The 17,033-nt window shown below is 53.8% G+C and overlaps 7 protein-coding genes across 7 annotated transcripts; 4 read left to right on the forward strand and 3 right to left on the reverse strand.

The window, feature by feature from the left end:
• Positions 1 to 144: 144 nt before the first annotated feature.
• On the forward strand, positions 145 to 1,468 carry J4E86_011204 (uncharacterized protein; the record flags this gene model as incomplete). The annotated part of the gene is made up of 2 exons (XM_051451698.1): positions 145 to 739; positions 792 to 1,468. The coding sequence occupies 2 exons, from the start codon at positions 145 to 147 to the stop codon at positions 1,466 to 1,468; spliced, it is 1,272 nt and encodes a 423-aa protein (XP_051297093.1).
• A 678-nt stretch (positions 1,469 to 2,146) lies between these two features.
• Positions 2,147 to 3,035, reverse strand: J4E86_011205 (uncharacterized protein; the record flags this gene model as incomplete). The annotated part of the gene is made up of 3 exons (XM_051451699.1): positions 2,147 to 2,546; positions 2,624 to 2,729; positions 2,996 to 3,035. 3 exons carry the CDS (start codon positions 3,033 to 3,035, stop codon positions 2,147 to 2,149), a joined length of 546 nt encoding a protein of 181 aa, XP_051297094.1.
• Positions 3,036 to 3,511: 476 nt separating this feature from the next.
• Positions 3,512 to 5,119, reverse strand: J4E86_011206 (uncharacterized protein; the record flags this gene model as incomplete). Its single annotated transcript, XM_051451700.1, has 3 exons — positions 3,512 to 4,530; positions 4,583 to 4,695; positions 4,746 to 5,119. The coding sequence occupies 3 exons, from the start codon at positions 5,117 to 5,119 to the stop codon at positions 3,512 to 3,514; spliced, it is 1,506 nt and encodes a 501-aa protein (XP_051297095.1).
• A 2,152-nt stretch (positions 5,120 to 7,271) lies between these two features.
• Positions 7,272 to 10,338, reverse strand: J4E86_011207 (uncharacterized protein; the record flags this gene model as incomplete). Its single annotated transcript, XM_051451701.1, has 3 exons — positions 7,272 to 8,396; positions 8,449 to 9,675; positions 9,733 to 10,338. The coding sequence occupies 3 exons, from the start codon at positions 10,336 to 10,338 to the stop codon at positions 7,272 to 7,274; spliced, it is 2,958 nt and encodes a 985-aa protein (XP_051297096.1).
• A 641-nt stretch (positions 10,339 to 10,979) lies between these two features.
• Positions 10,980 to 12,384, forward strand: BAT2 (branched-chain-amino-acid transaminase bat2; the record flags this gene model as incomplete). The annotated part of the gene is made up of 4 exons (XM_051451702.1): positions 10,980 to 11,223; positions 11,271 to 11,568; positions 11,621 to 12,319; positions 12,369 to 12,384. The coding sequence occupies 4 exons, from the start codon at positions 10,980 to 10,982 to the stop codon at positions 12,382 to 12,384; spliced, it is 1,257 nt and encodes a 418-aa protein (XP_051297097.1).
• A 414-nt stretch (positions 12,385 to 12,798) lies between these two features.
• J4E86_011209 (uncharacterized protein) lies at positions 12,799 to 13,802 on the forward strand (the record flags this gene model as incomplete). The annotated part of the gene is made up of 3 exons (XM_051451703.1): positions 12,799 to 13,329; positions 13,380 to 13,703; positions 13,752 to 13,802. 3 exons carry the CDS (start codon positions 12,799 to 12,801, stop codon positions 13,800 to 13,802), a joined length of 906 nt encoding a protein of 301 aa, XP_051297098.1.
• A 1,352-nt stretch (positions 13,803 to 15,154) lies between these two features.
• On the forward strand, positions 15,155 to 16,929 carry J4E86_011210 (uncharacterized protein; the record flags this gene model as incomplete). The annotated part of the gene is made up of 3 exons (XM_051451704.1): positions 15,155 to 15,479; positions 16,023 to 16,159; positions 16,219 to 16,929. The coding sequence occupies 3 exons, from the start codon at positions 15,155 to 15,157 to the stop codon at positions 16,927 to 16,929; spliced, it is 1,173 nt and encodes a 390-aa protein (XP_051297099.1).
• Positions 16,930 to 17,033: the final 104 nt, after the last annotated feature.

A 17,033-nucleotide genomic window follows, 5' to 3' on the forward strand; every position in this document is an offset into this window, starting at 1 on the left:
AGCGTCACCCAACGCTAGACTGTCGCCTTTGTCTTGGCCTCCTCTAGCCGCCTTAATGCGCTTGTCCCTTTGATCTATTGTCTGGACTTGACTTGCATTCTTCTCTTCTCTGTCTGTCGTCATTAGACACCCACTCTCGCAAACATGAGGACCATCAAGGGCGTCGGCGTGCCGTCGGTTCGCCTCGTCCTCTCCTACGTCTTCGACTGGATCGTCATCATCGCCATTGCAGCCATCGCCGGCGGCTGGGAATATGTCGAGCCTTTCCGACGACCCTTCTCGCCCGTCGACCTCTCGATATCGTACCCGTACCAGACCAGCGAAATGATACCGACATGGCTCCTCGTCGTAGTCTCACTCATTGCGCCCGCCGCCATCGTCATGATCGTGTGTCTTGTCTGGGTCCCTGGACCAACCGCCGAACGCGGCACACCCAAGTCGCTCATTTGGAGGAGGAAGCTTTGGGAGTGGAATACCGGTTGGATGGGTCTTGCGCTCTCGCTCGCGACGGCATTCCTCATCACACAGGGCATGAAGAACCTCTTCGGAAAGCCGCGACCTGATCTTCTGTCAAGATGTGACCCAGACCTGAGACGCATCCGGGACTTCGCTGTCAACCCTGTTGTTGATGAGGAATTCAATCCAGCTTGGGTACTCGTCACCTCAGGAATCTGCCGGAACACCGACAACGACATTCTCAAAGACGGCTTCAAGTCGTTCCCCAGTGGTCATTCCAGCTGTAAGCACACCCTCCAATCTCTACAAACACCCCGCTAACCCACTTCTTTTAGTTTCCTGGGCCGGCCTCCTCTACTTGACCCTCTTCCTCGCCTCCAAATTCTCCGTCGCAATCCCCTTCCTCCCCCATCGCCCCTTCTCCACAAACCCCGCCCACACCTCCGCCATCTCCCCTTCCAACCTCAAGAAACAAGCCACCCTCCCCATCCACAAACAAGACTCGTCTCTCTCATCCCCAACCTCCTACAACGACGACGCAGTAGTACCCATCCGCTACCAAAACGCCGCTCCACCCGTTTACACCCTAGTCCTCATCTTGGTCCCCATCTGCGCCGCCATCTACATAACAAGTACCCGCTTTACCGATTTTCGCCATTTCGGTTTTGATATGTTGTTTGGTACGCTGATTGGCGTGACGTGTGCGTGGTTTTCGTTCCGATGGTATCATCTGCCCATTACACGGGGTGCGGGTTGGGCCTGGGGACCTAGGAGCTACGATCGCGCCTGGGGCATCGGTGTTGGCAGGGGTAGCTACGTTGGCACAGAGGGCTGGAGTAGGAATGGAGGCAGTGAGACTGCGCTCAGGAGACGCGCGGATGCCCAGGGTACTGCGAACGGGCACAGTGTGGATGAGAGTGAGTTGGGTGTGCTGAATCGTAATGGCGCGCCGCATGCTGGGAACCCGCCGAGTTCTATGCACTCGAGAGTTGGTACTGCGCAGGAGGTTTGATCTTTCTTTCTTTTAATACCACGTAATGGATTGGGAAGCATGGCGTTTGGTGGATTGCGTTTCTTGGACAGATAAGGAAAGAGGTGGTTATCAGAGGTGTTGTATACCAGGTTGGCTACTTTGCACATATTAGAGTGCACACTCAAAGAATTGAGAAATTTAATTCATTGCTCTAGAGAATGTTATAGTGATGAACTGGCTGTTGACTATATGGTATTTTACCCGAACTGAAAGGGAGAACTGTGCCGCCACGTGCTTGAGTTGACAGCCTGTGTGGATCGAATTGCAAATGAGATGGAATCGAATGAATAGACAACCAATGAAACCGGAAGTAAGAACCGAGACGCGAGCTGATTGCACGAAATACTGTACCTACCAGTAGGAGATGAAAGTAAAGGTCGCTTGGGGTGTTGTCGCTTTGGGCTATCATGTCATGTCAAATCAACTGTACTTTTGTATGCTGCTACGTATACCTCTCCACCTATCGGCAGTTGAATACCCTCTGCTCCACGGTCTTGTTGAAAAGACGAGCTGCCTCACCTTCTTCTCCTCTGCTATCCATGCGTGTATGGACGGAGACAGAATGCGTTCACATATGTCCCGGCGAAGCCATGCGGAGAGCACATTCGTCGCACACCATCCTGTTGTATCGGGTCGGCCACTGTAGAACCTCATCATCTACAAGCCCTTCTTTCCCTTGGCCCTTTCTTCCTCGCGCTTCTGGTAGATCATACCCGTGAATGGGTCCTCCCACCTGCACGCAATCGAGTATGCAGTGTGGACGATTGCGGTAAGGAAGATACCGGCTGGCTTTCCGTACCAGATAGCTGTGGCCAAGAAGGACATGGCTGAGCCGTGGTACATGGGCGAGCTGGAGACGTTGAAGGGGAATGTTGTCACAGGCTCGTCCATGAGGATGCCAAAGTAGTCTCCGAGGTAGGTTCCGGTGACACCGAGGGCCCACATGGAGGTCAGAACGAGGGTATTTCCCATGGCGAAGAGGGGGATCGCGGAGTACTTGATGGCGGGGGCTAGGAGGGTTGGGTGCGTGGGTTGCTCAGCGAGAGCTTCATTGTAACTGTGAACAAGCAGTCAGTATATCGACTCGCTTGGGCAAAGGTCCATGTCTGGAGACGGTGGTAGCCTTGTACGTACAGATAGTCTCGGAAGATACCCAGCGAGAAGATGGTCACGGCGAGCGCATAGCATCCAAGGCGGGGGTTACCACCAAAGAGCTTCGTGATAACTTTGTTGTGGTATTCTGAATACTGTTAGCCTTCCTCGGTTCCGTCTTCTGCTCTACGACACCCAGCAGCCTCCCGAGGCTCGGCTATAGCCGTAAAAAGCAACGATGGAGTTATGTACCTTGCTGCGCAGCGATGCTGAAACTTGGTTAGTGTCTGTGAGGGAGAATGGTCGATTGTACTTACTTCCAGAACGTAGGGTTGAACACGATGCTCGCGGCAGACACTGCCACATGTTAGCTGTCGCATCCGCGGCTGCGGGGATCTGGATGTTGACACTTACCCCACAAGCTGGGCTTGCTGAAGTCAATGTACGAAGTCATGGTGGTGAGAAGGGTTCGGAAGGCTACAAATCATCAAACTGCGATAGCAGCAAATGTAGAAAGAGGGTGAGATCCAACATGCGAAAGCTGTGGGGGGATGCCTAGGTGTTGACAGCTTGCCCGGCAGATGAACATGTGGAGCTATGACGTCTCGCTAATCCGCATGTTCAGCAATCGCGGAAAGAGCGCCTCACGCATTATCGGCTAACGGCAATGTGTTCGTGTATGATTGTATTGTTTTAGTTTTTATTGATGACTCAGTTCTGATCTCTATGATGCGTTCGTGTTCTGCAGCCTTTACTGCGGGGTATACCATGTCTCTTAATGATGAGAAATTCAAAGAACGCCCTAATTAACAGTGTATTTCCGACCAGGTTCAATACGTCCAGCAGGCTCGCTGTTATCCATCACAGCTAAGATTCTTCTAAATCCTACACCATGGCGTTGTGACCAACAATCTCCGACGAACTCAACGTCTACAAACCGTTGTCGGCGCACGTGAAAGGTCCACCAAAACCATCGGCCTTGTAGCCGTCAATAATAGACTGGACAGTTGCGTATGTGCCCGCAGTCAGGAACAACAGGCCAATGAGGCAAAGTGCGACATTAAAGAAGAACCCGGCATATCCCTTCCAACCGCGGACCTTCCAGAAGTTTGGTCCGTGAGCCTCTCTGCGAAGACGGAAATACGCTACGCCCCAGAAGATGAATCCGAAGAACGAGTCGAACAGCGAGCTCATCAGCGAGAGCAGGTCGGAGAAGAACGGAATGACCTCGGCGATGATGAAGGCGAAAACCCAGAGCACAGCGAGGATTGCGATCCACGTGAGCCATCCGGCCATGGTGTGACCAGTCCTGTGTCGGGACTGAGAACCGTAGATGCGGAACAAGACAAAGCGGGCTGTTACGGAAGCATACAAAACACCGAGGAAGATAATTGTGGGTACCATGAAGGTAAAGGATACCTTCTTGTAGACCTCGTTGGAGATGGAACCGAAGGCCGGGGAAGTCATGTAGTTGGTACCAGTGTAACCGTATACAACACCTCCGACGAGACTGAAGACGAGAACCTCGCAGATGGTGACGGCCCAGAGCGCCTTGGGGAAGTCCTTGGGTTCCTTCATCTCGGCGATGAAACTAGGGAGGGTAATTTGACCAATGAAGGTATAACTAATGTTCATGAAAGCACTCATGCCCATAACGAAAGTGGTTCCAGCTGGGGGTATAGCGTAGACCTTGAGAGGATCAGCGGGGTCATAGCCTGCGGGTTTTCCGTCAACACCGGAGAATGCTGCCGCGAGGATGACGGAGATGAAAGTGAATCCTGCGGAGGCAGTCGCCAGCGTAGCGAGGGTGCTGAAAGTTCGCGGAAGCGAAGCCGCAAACGAAATAATGGCAGTGATCGCAGCGAAGGCGATAGTGCAGGTGCCGTGTCCAGTGATAGTGTTCCACCATTTGGCTCCGACAAGGCAGTGTAGACCCATGATGAAAACATCTAGGGAAAAGTCAGTACTGGTTGCTGCATGTTGACAGGGGTGGTCGCTTACTGTTCAGGACAAACATGACTGCTGTGGCGTAAAAGGCCCATTTCTTGTTCCAGAAGAGCATCTGACCAATGTCACAGACGTCGCGAATCTGGGGGTGGCGCATGCAGAATTCCCTAGATTGTGTAAGTATGGCGTTTGCGGATGGGATGTTGAGTGCGCGTACCAGGTGGTCAGGGACGTGTACAGGACGAGACCGGCAATGACGAAAGTCAAGATCAAGCCAGGAACGAGACCGAGGATCGAGTAGGACCAGGGGAAAGACATGATAGCCAGGCAAATGTACTCGGAGAACAACAGAGCCGCGGTCTTTGGCCAGCTGCAAGTACGGTACTTGATGGCGTTGTTGGCTTCCAGTTCGATCTGCCTGCCGATGGTGATGCTAGCGTCAGAGTCGGCGTCGGTGGATGTAGGTAGAATTCCTCCTTGGGCTTCGGCGTCGTAACCCTTCTCTTTCTCGAAGGCGACTTTTTCATTACTGCTTTGGCTGTTGTTGTCGGCGGGCGAGGCCTTGCCGCCGAAGAGAGACTTCAACGCCATTTTACGCAACGGATACACCTCTTGTAAGGAGTGTAGTAGGAAGAACGACGGTTGGTCGCTTCTGGGAGCATTAATTGCGTGTTCAAAATCCGGGCAGGGGAGTGTCGGAGTGGGTTGGGCAAACGATGGAGAGGCGGCAGGAAGATCGTTAAATATGCGCGGGGGCAAGGTGATAGCGGGTGCAGGGAGTTGAGCAGTGGAGGAGCGTAAGCTAGGGTGCTGGGATGGCTATTCCAAAACTTGCGGGGGCAGAGGAGAGTTCGGTGAAGGCGAACAGGGAAGGCGCAAGAGTGGGGACTGCTTTTGCCTGGTGGCGCCTACCGAGTTTGAGCGCGCCTATGAAGACTCGCACAAACACCAGCCGTTCGCCGCGCTATGACCGCTGCACTGTCGTCTTTTCCCGCCCTCAAGCTATGAAATCTCAGTGAAATCCTCTGCCCTGGCGCCGCGAGTGCCGCTTCGTGTGCTTTAATCGCATTAGTCGATTAGTACCGGGCGAGCGTGACGTCCGACGCATCGCTACCGCTTCAACGGCACAGATCTGCCATTTCACTGTCGCGCACGTGGAGAGTCTGGCCATGCACCAGGTCGTTTGTCGAAGACTCATTACGTCAATCGTCAAATCCTCGAGATAGCCAGACCGGTGGCGCTGCTGCGATGCCGCATTCCTGCGTATCTGTCACACCCTCTTCATATCGGCACACCGTTGTACTGGCTCAAAAGTCAGGTTCCCAGGCTTGACATCACTGTGGCGCCCGCTAAGCTCGATTGCTAAGCTCAATCCCACCACCGGTAAGCCTGGCTTGGCTTGCTTAGCTTACGCCATAACGCGGGCGAAATACCACCTCCAAGCCTCGCCAATGCACAGCACCCAGCATCTGATCCTTCCGATTTTGCTTATCTCGACTGGCCACACAAACGCCGTGTCGCGTGCAAATTATGGACTCCCCAGGAAGTTCTATCCGTCTAATCGGATTTAACTCAATATCGCAAAGGAAACGGCAAGAACCACAGTGTCTGCCACGTTGTAGGGGTTATTGTCCTGCAGGGTACGGATCCGCTATCTAGACAGCCGTGGACGCTCCCGACTATCGTACTCCGAAACAACGCCCTGCAGCATCGTACATCTTGACGCTGTATTTGCCAGACGGTTGGCCTTACGACCAAGTAGCGAAAGCGAAAGCGCACGCAAGATTGCGTGATCGTCTATATTGTTGTCCTGGGCGCTGCATGGCTTATGCGCATTGCTGATCTCGACTTGGCAGTTGTAGAGGGACCCTGTCTCGTGCGCGTTCACAGTCACGTACACTACGGGTATAGACCGGAAGGCTGCGCTCGGGTGAGATAGGGAAGCGACGTGATAGAGACCCCAGATTCTGTGAAGCTTTGAAAATTGATCCGTGTATTACTTCCATAAGAGGTGCTCGAGTCCACATAGCAAACGAATACCCAATCGACAAGCCAGCGACAGCTCGCTCCACGGAGTGCGAGCAACCAACTCTGTCTATTCACAAGACGGTCTCCTCCGCAGTCGCTCGTTCTTTCAGAAGCTCCTACTACGGGACACAGACCCAACGACAAACCCGAGAACGCTTGCGTCGCATCGTCCAAGGACGGAAAGATAGCTCACAGATTCTTGCAACACAACTCCTCCGCATCGCATCGACCCGTCAAAAACTAATATCTGCCCCGAAGTAACCCAAGCGCTTAATCGAAGAACCGTTGACGGTTCATTCCGTAGTACCCTATTAGCCAGGCGATGATGACGCGTTGCGCCGTTGAAACGCCACTGGCACGTGGTTCTTGAGATAGTCGTTGGAGCCGTCCAAGCGTAGTCGTGGGTAGGGCATGGGCTAGATACACGGAGAAAAGGGCTGTCGTGTCTAGAGTACGAGTAGCCACCACGCGGTCTCAGACTAAATAAACAGGGCGTCGCGCAAAAACGAACATGGTTTCCGAGTGCTTCCCATAGGCAGTTGTTGGTGTACAGCGGCTTGATATCCGTCTTGTTCAATATGTTCTAGCGGATACCTTGTATCACTTGTACCATCTCTCGCATGATTTACTACACCCCAGAAACTAGACGCCCGCTAATACGCCACAAAAGACCACTCTTTCCATTCCCACATCCACACGCACATCTACAATTCCCTCAGATCAAACTATCTCCTCCACTACCCCAGTTCATCTGTTGCTGGTTCTGCTGCTGCTGCTGCTCTTGTTGTTGTTGTTGTTGTTGCTGACTCTGCGTCTGCGCCCTCAAACTCGCCATACTATTCATCCCCATCCCCATCCCACCTCCCGAACTACTTGCCGTCCGACTCCCCATCGGCGGCGGCGCAATGCTAAAAGACCCCGTACCCGCTGGCTTAGCCGGCGGAGGCGCAATGCTAAACGACGAGTAAGGAGATTGCGTGCGTGACTGTGAGGGCGATGGAGCTATAGAAGGGAAACTCGATAGCGAATTCGTTGTGTTTGTGTTGTTGCCCCAAGTGTTTGAAGATGACATGGAGGTACTGCCGCTTGCTTTGCTCCAGTCGATACCTCCGCTCTGTGTGGGGTTTGTGTAAGAGGGTGTTGAGGCTGTAGGGGATACCATGTTGTTCATGCTCATAACCGGTCGGATTGCCTGTTGTTGAGTGAAGGAAGAGCTTCCGATGCCTGGGTTTGCAGCGCTAAGAGCGGGAAACGAGGAGTTGAGCGTGTTGAGTGTGTTGTCTGGAGTGATGGCCCTGCCTTGTGGTTTCGGGGCGCCGAGATTGGTGTTTGGTGGTGGGGAGACGGGCGGCGTGGACCACGAGAAGGTCGGGGCGGGAGATGCGTTGTTGGACCTGGTTCGGTTGGTGGATGGGCGCGAGGGGAGGATGGTGGAGGATGCAGCTGATGCGGAGGCGTTCGCCCATGGGTCTCCGCCCAGCATGTCTGTGCCACCACCCGATGGCCCTTGCTGTCCTCCACGTACAAGCGCTTCGAAATCAGTGTCTCCATTGCCATTGCTAGTATCGAAGCCGTTGGTCGCCGATGGGCCACCAAAGGACATGAACTCGTTGCGTGTAGTTGCTGTGGACCCGTTTGCGCCGAGCTCTTGCAGCTTGCGCGTCTGTTCGTTTTCGACACGAGCGGACGTCGTCTTGATGAGGTTCATATACGCTTGGAACTGCTGCAGATTGAGCAGCGGTCCTAAGCTGAATGACCACAAGATGGGGAGTACATCCATAGCGAGGAAGTCACTGTCAACTTGGTGGCTGATAGCCTTGAAGACGTCGAGTGCTGCCATCTGTCGATGCGTTAGCATGTTGTTTATGGCTTGTTCGTTTGTATTGACATACCATAACGGCAGGCTCCTTCGTCTTGATGGCACGCAGTAGCGGTACAATCTTCTCTTGAATAGTGTACTTGTCGAGAATTGAGACATTCGAGCTCTTCGCCTTAGGTGCTGCTACCACTCCAGTAAGGCCATCACCTTGAAATTCATCCTGCTGATCGTTCCCTCCACCACAGAGTGTCTTGAAAGCCTCTAGCCCGCGAATCTTGATACCCATACTGCTGGTCTTTGCAAAGATGCTGGCAATCACAGGGAACAGCTCGTTCTTGACAGTTGAAAAGTCTAGTATCGGCAAAACGATAGGCAGCGTACGCAGAGCTGCATCGACCAGCGAATGAGTAGGCGATTCGAGCGCATGGTTAATAATTGGAAGAATATCGTCTTTGAACTCTTTGCCGCTCGAGTTATCAGCAGCGATCTGCATGTTCTCAAGAAGCACCATCAGGCCAGCTTCTTTGAGACTGTCCCTCTCCTGAGCTGGGGCTTTCGGGTTCGCAGCCGGCGCACTCAAGAATGTCTCTCGCAGCTTGGGTATCACCTTCTCGGTAAATGCTCGCTTGCCAGATGGAAGCATAGTAATGATCTTGAAGACGTTTTGAAGTATCAGAGTGAGAAGCTCCCGATCCTTCATCTCTTCGAGTAGAGCAGGCAGTATCTTCTTGTCAAGTACCGACTTGGGAAACTGGTTCAAGATACGCGGCAGACCACGCATGAACTGTGACTTCTCATTGGGTGTCTTCCCAGGGAGTCCGTCAAGGAAGCGGATTGTGGATACTAGGATGTTGTCGAAGTATTGTGCTTGTTGGAACTCCCGTGCATCCATGCGCGACGCCGGCCGCCGTGTTATCAAGCGATCTAGAACGCCGTTGACGACATCTCGCGGCAACGGTTGCGAAGACATGAAGTTGTTCGTCTTACTTGGAACCGAGGAAGACGAAGAAAAAGCCCGCTTGTAGGAGGAGGAACTACCATTGAAGTCCAACGGGCTCTTGTGCGGCGAGTTGTACAGTGCAATGATGAGCATGCCCAGACTGAACATGTCTGCCGCGGGAGTTATGTTGTTGTCCATGACGAAGTCGGGCGAAGAGTAGTCTATGTTCAGCTGAACGTGTCGTGGCAGGCGAGCGTCATAGTTGAGGACTTCCGAGAGCGAGATGGGTGTCACGGAAGTGGGCTTCGTCGAGTTCTCTGGAGGTGTTGAGAAACCCAGACCTGAGATCTTCCAATCAGACTGTCACGGTGATCAGCACAGTGTTCGTAAAGATTGAGTAGCATTGTGGCTACCTACTTTGGCGTTGATGAAGATGGCGTCTGGGGTCAAATTCGCATGCACCAGTCCAGCGCTCTCGTGCAGAAACTCTAAGCCCTTTGCGATTTGTAACAGCCCTTTCTGTATCTCGAGCTCGTCGATTTCGAGCTCACGTCTTCGCTTCTGGCCATCGGCTTCTTCGATAACGTATCGGCTGCGGCGTCCACCAACACCGCCTGCCTTCTCCTGTTCGTCTTTTTCTTGCAACAGGCCAGCGAGCGATGCGGTGACGGGCTCTGTCGCAAACATGAGGCCGCCGCCACGGGTTTCCTCAACTGGCTCAGCCAACTCCAATACGCTTGGGTGCCGTAACCGAGCTAAGGAACTGGCCTCTTTCTTGAGTCTCTCCACGACCTCCTCATGCGCCCGCTTGAGTCCTGAAGCCGCTGAGCGTCCACCGAAGCCTGCGCCAGCTGGTGGCTCCAACGACTTCTTTTCGAACACGAAGACAGATGCCGCCTTGCCCGTCGACTTCTTCTTCGCGTCGTATATCTTCCATGGCCCTGAATACGACGTGGGCTGGGGGCTGAGGGTGTAGTTGCTCGAGATGTTGGAAGTGAAGGACTTTAGGGCGTTGGAAAACATGGTGCTGGTGGTCTATTCGCGCGCGCGGCGATACTGTGGGAGTCGAGCGAGGGCGTCATGGACTGTGATGTTTGGCGTGGGCAGTGTTGGTATGCGCGTGAGATCTGAGACAGACAGCTGGAACTGCCGAGAGGATCAAGACATTCGGGACGCTCTTTCCGCAAAATGTCTTGGGATAATCACCAAGGAGTCGCGCAATGTCTAGACTCGTGGGTACGATGGCGGAGATCCAAAAGTCAATTGATAGACAAAGCCAAGTGTTAGTTCCCCCACGCGAGCTGTGGAGAAGGATCCATGGATGCCAGGGCCGTCTCTAGTCTCCCGCCTTGCATGACGTGAGCGCACGCAGCACACATGGGCAGTGTGAATGCAGCAACGGCCAGGATACCAAGCACGCGAATAACCTCAGATATCCGCGCTGACGATTATTCAGATGTCGTTCGCGCCCTACGATTGCCTGTTCGGTGGCTGGTGCAGTGCGCGATCGGAGGTGACTGTCGCGACTGTGTCGCGAGGTCCGATATCTCCAGGCTGCGGTCAGCTTCGGTCTTGTAGCCCAAAATAATTATTACTCTGGAATCCACCACCTGCACCAACTCTCCTCCCGCCCCACCCTCTCCGCTTGCACTGCATCCCTCACAATGCTTCCGCAGCGGTCTTCACGATTGCTCTCTTGCCTGTCCCGTGGCGCCTTCCGTTCGCCTGTAGCACCGCTCAGCGCGTCGCTGCGATGTCGGACCCAGCGACCCTACAGCATTCACGCTGACAAGTCTGTCGGCGAGAAGATACAGGATATCGACCCGACCAAGCTCTCCATAACCAAGACGACGACGCCCAAAGATCTGCTGCCGCATGAAGAACTTGTCTTTGGCCGCAACTTCTCTGGTAACAGCTCCAATGGCACCAAACTTCACATCTAACACGTACTCAAGATCACATGCTGTCGCTCGAATGGACAGCAACAGAAGGATGGCTCCCAGCACGCATTACCCCCTACCAGAACCTCAGTCTCGACCCCGCGACGTGCGTCTTCCACTATGCGTTCGAGTGCTTCGAGGGCATGAAGGCCTACAAGGACAAGAACGGCAACATCAGGCTGTTCAGGCCGGACAAGAACATGGCCAGGCTGAACAAGTCATCGGCGCGAATTGCACTGCCCACATTCGACCCCGATGCCTTGATCGAGCTCATCGGCAAGTTTGTGAAGGAGGATGAGCGTTTCGTTCCCGAGTACGTTCAGTCTGAATCATCTGTTGGCTATGACACACTCTGACCACACCAGTGCGCGAGGCTACTCTCTCTACCTTCGCCCAACGATGATCGGCACTCAGCGCACCCTCGGCGTCGGCCCTCCCGCTTCTGCACTGCTCTACGTGATCGCTTCCCCCGTCGGCCCATACTACCCAACCGGATTCAAGGCTATCTCGCTCGAGGCTACAGACTACGCTGTGCGCGCGTGGCCTGGAGGTGTTGGAGACAAGAAGCTTGGTGCCAACTACGCACCTTGCATCGTTCCGCAGATGCAGGCTGCAAGCCGCGGATTCCACCAGAATCTGTGGCTGTTTGGCGAAGAAGAGTTCATCACCGAGGTCGGCACCATGAACCTGTTTGCCGCTATCAAGAACAAGGAGACTGGAAAGCCAGAATTGCTCACTGCGCCTCTCGACGGAACTATTCTTGAGGGAGTAACGCGAGACTCAATCCTCGAGCTTGCGCGGGAACGTCTGGTGCCCAAGGGCTGGACCGTATCGGAGCGCAAGTTCACCATGAAGGAGGTGGCCGACGCTGCCAACGAGGGACGCATGATGGAGATCTTCGGTGCCGGCACTGCTGCCATTGTCGCTCCGGTGCGCAAGATCAGCTGGAAGGGACAGCTTGTTGACTGCGGGCTCGAAGACCACGTCGAGGCCGGCCCAATTGCACAGCAGATGAAGGACTGGATGGAGGCCATTCAGTACGGCGACGAGGACCACCCGTGGAGGTATGAGCTTCCCCGTCACCATGTAGATCATTCGCTAACATGACAACAGTTACAAGGTGATATAAGTAAGTAGTTGATATAAATGCGATGTGTTGAGCGTGCACGTTTGCACAATAGACTGTATATACATGAGACCCGGTCGTAGCTTGAAAAAAGATATGTGGCCCCTGGCGCATTGACATTGGCGACGGTGATGGCACAGTGACTTCGCGATGGTGGGGTAGAGGATGCGATGCAGAGCGTGCCTGACTACGCCCTCCTTAGATGACGTTCCTGCTAGTCTCTCTAGCTCCCAACCTCTCGTTACACCGCCGACGGTCCAACGCCTAAACACCCCGTCAATTGCCCGCCCAGAGCTGCGCCGCCGCTCGTCAATCCCACCACCACGCGCCCCGACGACACGCCCCCGAATTCTCGGGATGCTGGCCGGCGCACTCTGCCGCTTGGCAGCCGACGCTCCCAGGGCCTCCCCACACGACATGCCGCAGCTCGCCCGCACCCTCGCCCGCACCCTCCTCGCCCGCAATGCCGCCCAACTCCCGCATGCGCGCGCCCTCTCACGCGCCTTTGCCTCTGCCCTCCAGAACCGTCGGTCGTATGCTACAACTACGCGCGCCACCAAGCCCACGGCGACAGTGAAGAAGGCGGTCAAGACAGCCGCCGCTAAGAAGCCTGCGCCCAAGAAGACGGCCACAACAGCAAAGAAGGCGGCTCCCAAGAAGAAGCCCGCAGCAAAGAAGGCGGTGCCCAAGAAAAAGGCAAAGAAGCCTGCCGCGAAGAAACCCGCGCCCAAGAAGCGCGTCAAGAAGGTCTTGACGCCCGAAGAACAACAAAAGGTCAAGCTCCGAGAGCTACGCGCCAAGGCACTCAAGGAGCCCGTAAGCCGCAGGTCATTGTCTGCTCTCCATGTCTTCCTAGCTGAAAAGCTGGCTGGTGTTCCGGGCCAAAAGACTGGGCAACTTCCGGCTGCTACGGCCGAGTTCCAGAAGTTGACCCCCGCTGAGCTTGAGGTAAGCCCTGTCCGCCTCACAGTGCATCCCACTATACTAACTGTCTGAAGCACTACAACCACCTCGCCAGCGAGAGGACTGTCGCTAGAAGAGCCGAGTACGACGCATGGCTCAAGGCCTACACTCCCGACCAGATCCGCATTGCGAACAACGCACGTGCCCAGTTACGGAGGATCTATGCGAGTGAAAAGAAGAAGGCTCCTGCTCATACTGCCAAGCTTGTCGATGAGCGTCATGTGAACAAAGTGATACCCGCCTATGCCGCCTTTGTCAAAGAAAGGTTTGCGTCTGGAGACTTCAAGAACATTTCCCCTCTCGAGGCTATGAAACTCATCTCCCAGGAGTGGAAGTCTTTGGGCGCTGCTGAGAAGAAGGTATGCATAACAAACACGACGTTGATACAGGCTCTAACATATCCGTAGAAATACACAGACGCCTACGCTGCTCAGAAGAACGCTGCGGCATCCGCATAATACGTCTAGCGGCAATCGCTTGTAGCGCCTGCTTCTCCATCACCTCTCTACTCAGAGCCGCATCGATTTCCTTTGTCAGTCATGATTTGGGCCTCCATGATACCGTGTATGTTCAGTCTGGATATTGGACCTCACCTGGTGTTCTGGTTCAAGGCGGTGGGTTCAAGGTTGGAAATGGTAAGATTCCTGTAACAGAGACATGTCCATGTAGTTTCTCAGAGTACTGTAATGCTTCTTCTGCGATTGTGGTTTATTCTAATGCAATCGCGAGTGTTGAGAGTTGGTGTAGTTGCACAGGAAGTGACTTTGCGCACCAATCATCTAGCGTGCTTTCCTTATCTCTACTACCCCCAGCCAAGCCCAGCAATCATCCCATCCCACAACGTTTACCCCAGGCTTTGCGAGTAGATCTATTTCCGCGGCAGATAAGCGTGCGTTTGGGATAGGCTTGTCTGCGTCATTGGATAAGCCACATAGAAGCTTTCGATATGTACCTCAGTTATCCGCGTAAAGCTGTCTTCTGTTCACTCTCGTTGATACCTCATTCAAATACACAGCCATGGCTTCTGATGAAGAGAACGGCAATGAACGCACCCCTCTCTTGCACCAAGCCCGACTATCCCATCTCCAACACGAACAAGACGAAGAAGCATCCTCAATCATCGCATCCACGGTAACGAAAGAAGAACAGCAGTTAGCGGAAAGTCCAGTCGGAGAACGATTGCCATATAATGACTACACCACCATCGATTGGCTCCACGATTTGGTACTAACATCTCTTGTCAAATGCAACCTCCCCCTGTTAGTCTGCTAATATGCAAACCCAGGTCAAAGACTCATACCGCTACCGCGCCCTTCACTCCCATCCTGGTCTCCGCTACAAACTGCTCACCCTCCTCGACGCCAGTTCAGGCTGGCTCGCTGTCGTAGTCATTGGTGCATTAACGGCATGTATCGCTTTCCTCGTTGACATCGCCGTCGTAACTGTTTCGGACTGGAAAACCGGGTATTGCTCTGGCCATTTCTTGCGAAACAGAGAGAATTGCTGCGTCGCTGCTGAGAAGAGTTCATTTATAGGGTTGTTGACGAAAGAAGGGGCAGAAGAGTGTGCGGACTGGAAAGTTTGGAGCCACGATTACAAGAGCAGTTTTGCAATCTACGTGGGCATGGCAATGGCATTCGGCATCATAAGTTCGAGTTTAACCATGTTAACTCGGTCTACCCTCCCATCAACCTCATCCTCCAGCCCTACCACGAAGAACGCAAGCAACGGCCACACCACCACCAACACTTCCTCCTCTTCCCCTCCCTCCTCCAACCCACCCACCACACCAACCGTCCAAGGCAAAACAATGTATCTAGCCTCCGGCTCCGGCATCCCCGAAATAAAAACCATCCTCTCGGGCTTCTCCATCCCCTCCTTCCTCTCCCTCCCCGTGCTGATCGTAAAATCCCTCGGCGCTATCTTCGCCGTATCCTCGTCCCTCTGTCTGGGAAAAGAAGGCCCCTTTGTCCACATCTCCACCTGCATCGGCCACCTAACCGGGCGCCTCATACCCAAATACGCATCCAATGGCCGCAAGATGCGAGAGCTGCTCAGCGCGGCATGCTCAGCGGGACTGTCAGTAGCGTTCGGTGCGCCGATCGGAGGCGTGCTGTTCAGCTACGAGGAGATTAGTACGTATTTCCCGCGGAAAGTGCTGTGGAGGGCTTTTCTATGTAGTCTTACTGCGGCGATGGTGCTCAAAGAACTTAATCCAACCGGCACGGGCAAATTGGTGCTTTTTGAATCGCGGTTTGGGGATGAGTACAACGCCATCCATTATTTCGTTTTCGTCCTCTTGGGCGTAGCGGGCGGTATCTTCGGAGGCCTGTTTTGCAAGTTCAATTTCCTGTGGTCGAAGTGGTTTAGGGCTTTTGGCGTTATTAAAAGATGGCCTGTGTTGGAGGTTGCGTTGGTGGTGCTTGCGACGGCGCTGATTCAGTATCCTAATCCGTTGACAAGGCAACCGGGGGATGTGATTATTAAGAATTTGTTGGTGGATTGTGGGGAGGATAAGTCGAGTTTGTCTTGGGTTTGCCGGAATGAGAGGGTTGCTAGGGAAAGGGGGACGGCGAATTGGGAGTATGTGGGTTGGTTGACGTATGGGACGTTGGCGAAACTTGTTCTTACTACTATTACGTTTGGGATCAAGGTCCCGTCTGGCGTTATTATTCCAGCGCTGGATGCCGGTGCTTTCTTTGGGAGGCTGGTTGGTCAGGCTATTGGCTCGATCAGTCCGGGTATCTTCGCCATGGTGGGTGCTGCTGCGTTTCTGGCGGGTGTATCTCGGATGACTATATCCCTTGCTGTCATCGTAAGTCCTGTTCCTTCTCTTTCCCTTATAGGCATGCCTCAAACTAACGCTCTGTATAGATGTTCGAACTCACAGGCCAACTCTCTTACACCGTTCCCTCTATGCTCGCCATCCTAACCGCGAAATGGGTCGCCGACGCAATCTCGTCAGAAGGCGTCTACGACCTCGCTCAATCCCTACTCTCTCACCCTTTCCTCGACCCAGACACCGCTCTCTCCATCGTCCGCCGCCACAAAGCCTGCGTCGAGGTCCTCATCCCCCCTCAGCGCACCATGGCTGACATTACCGTTCATGTACCTACAAGCAATAAAGTAGCTCTGACTCTGCTGAAGGAGAAGCTCGATGCGTTGAGAGAACGGGGTCTCATGGACGCGGGTCTTGTTCTAGTACAGAAGAATGGTGGCGGCGTTGAAGTGTTGCAAGGGTACATTTCGCAGTCGGAGCTTGAATTTGGATTGACGAAACTCGTTCCTGGTGTGCTTGTGTCGGCGCAGGAAGAGGATGTCCAGGTCAGGTTGTTAGGCCAGGAGATTGATGAGCCAGCGAGTCCCATGAGCTTGGAGATGGATTTGACGCCATTTGTGGATCGGACACCATTGAGCATCTGTGCGAAAGCACCTCTGGAATATGCTGTCGAGATGTTCTCCAAGCTGGGGTTGAGATACCTTATGGTGACCAAAGAGGGCACAGGACAACTGGTGGGTGTGATTATCAAGAAGAGGCTCGTAGGTTACCTAGAACACCTGCGAGAACATGGCGAAGGAGATTAATAGGACGTAATTGGTACACACAATACACCATTTAGTGGACAATATTTGATTATAGCATCTTTTCGCTAACAAGAAGCTGAGACGCCTGCCATGTCTGTCTAGTC

The sequence above is a fragment of the Alternaria arbusti genome (assembly GCF_024043155.1).
Source record: "Alternaria arbusti strain BMP 1465 chromosome Unknown scaffold_31, whole genome shotgun sequence".
NCBI classification, from domain to species: Eukaryota; Fungi; Ascomycota; class Dothideomycetes; order Pleosporales; family Pleosporaceae; genus Alternaria; species Alternaria arbusti.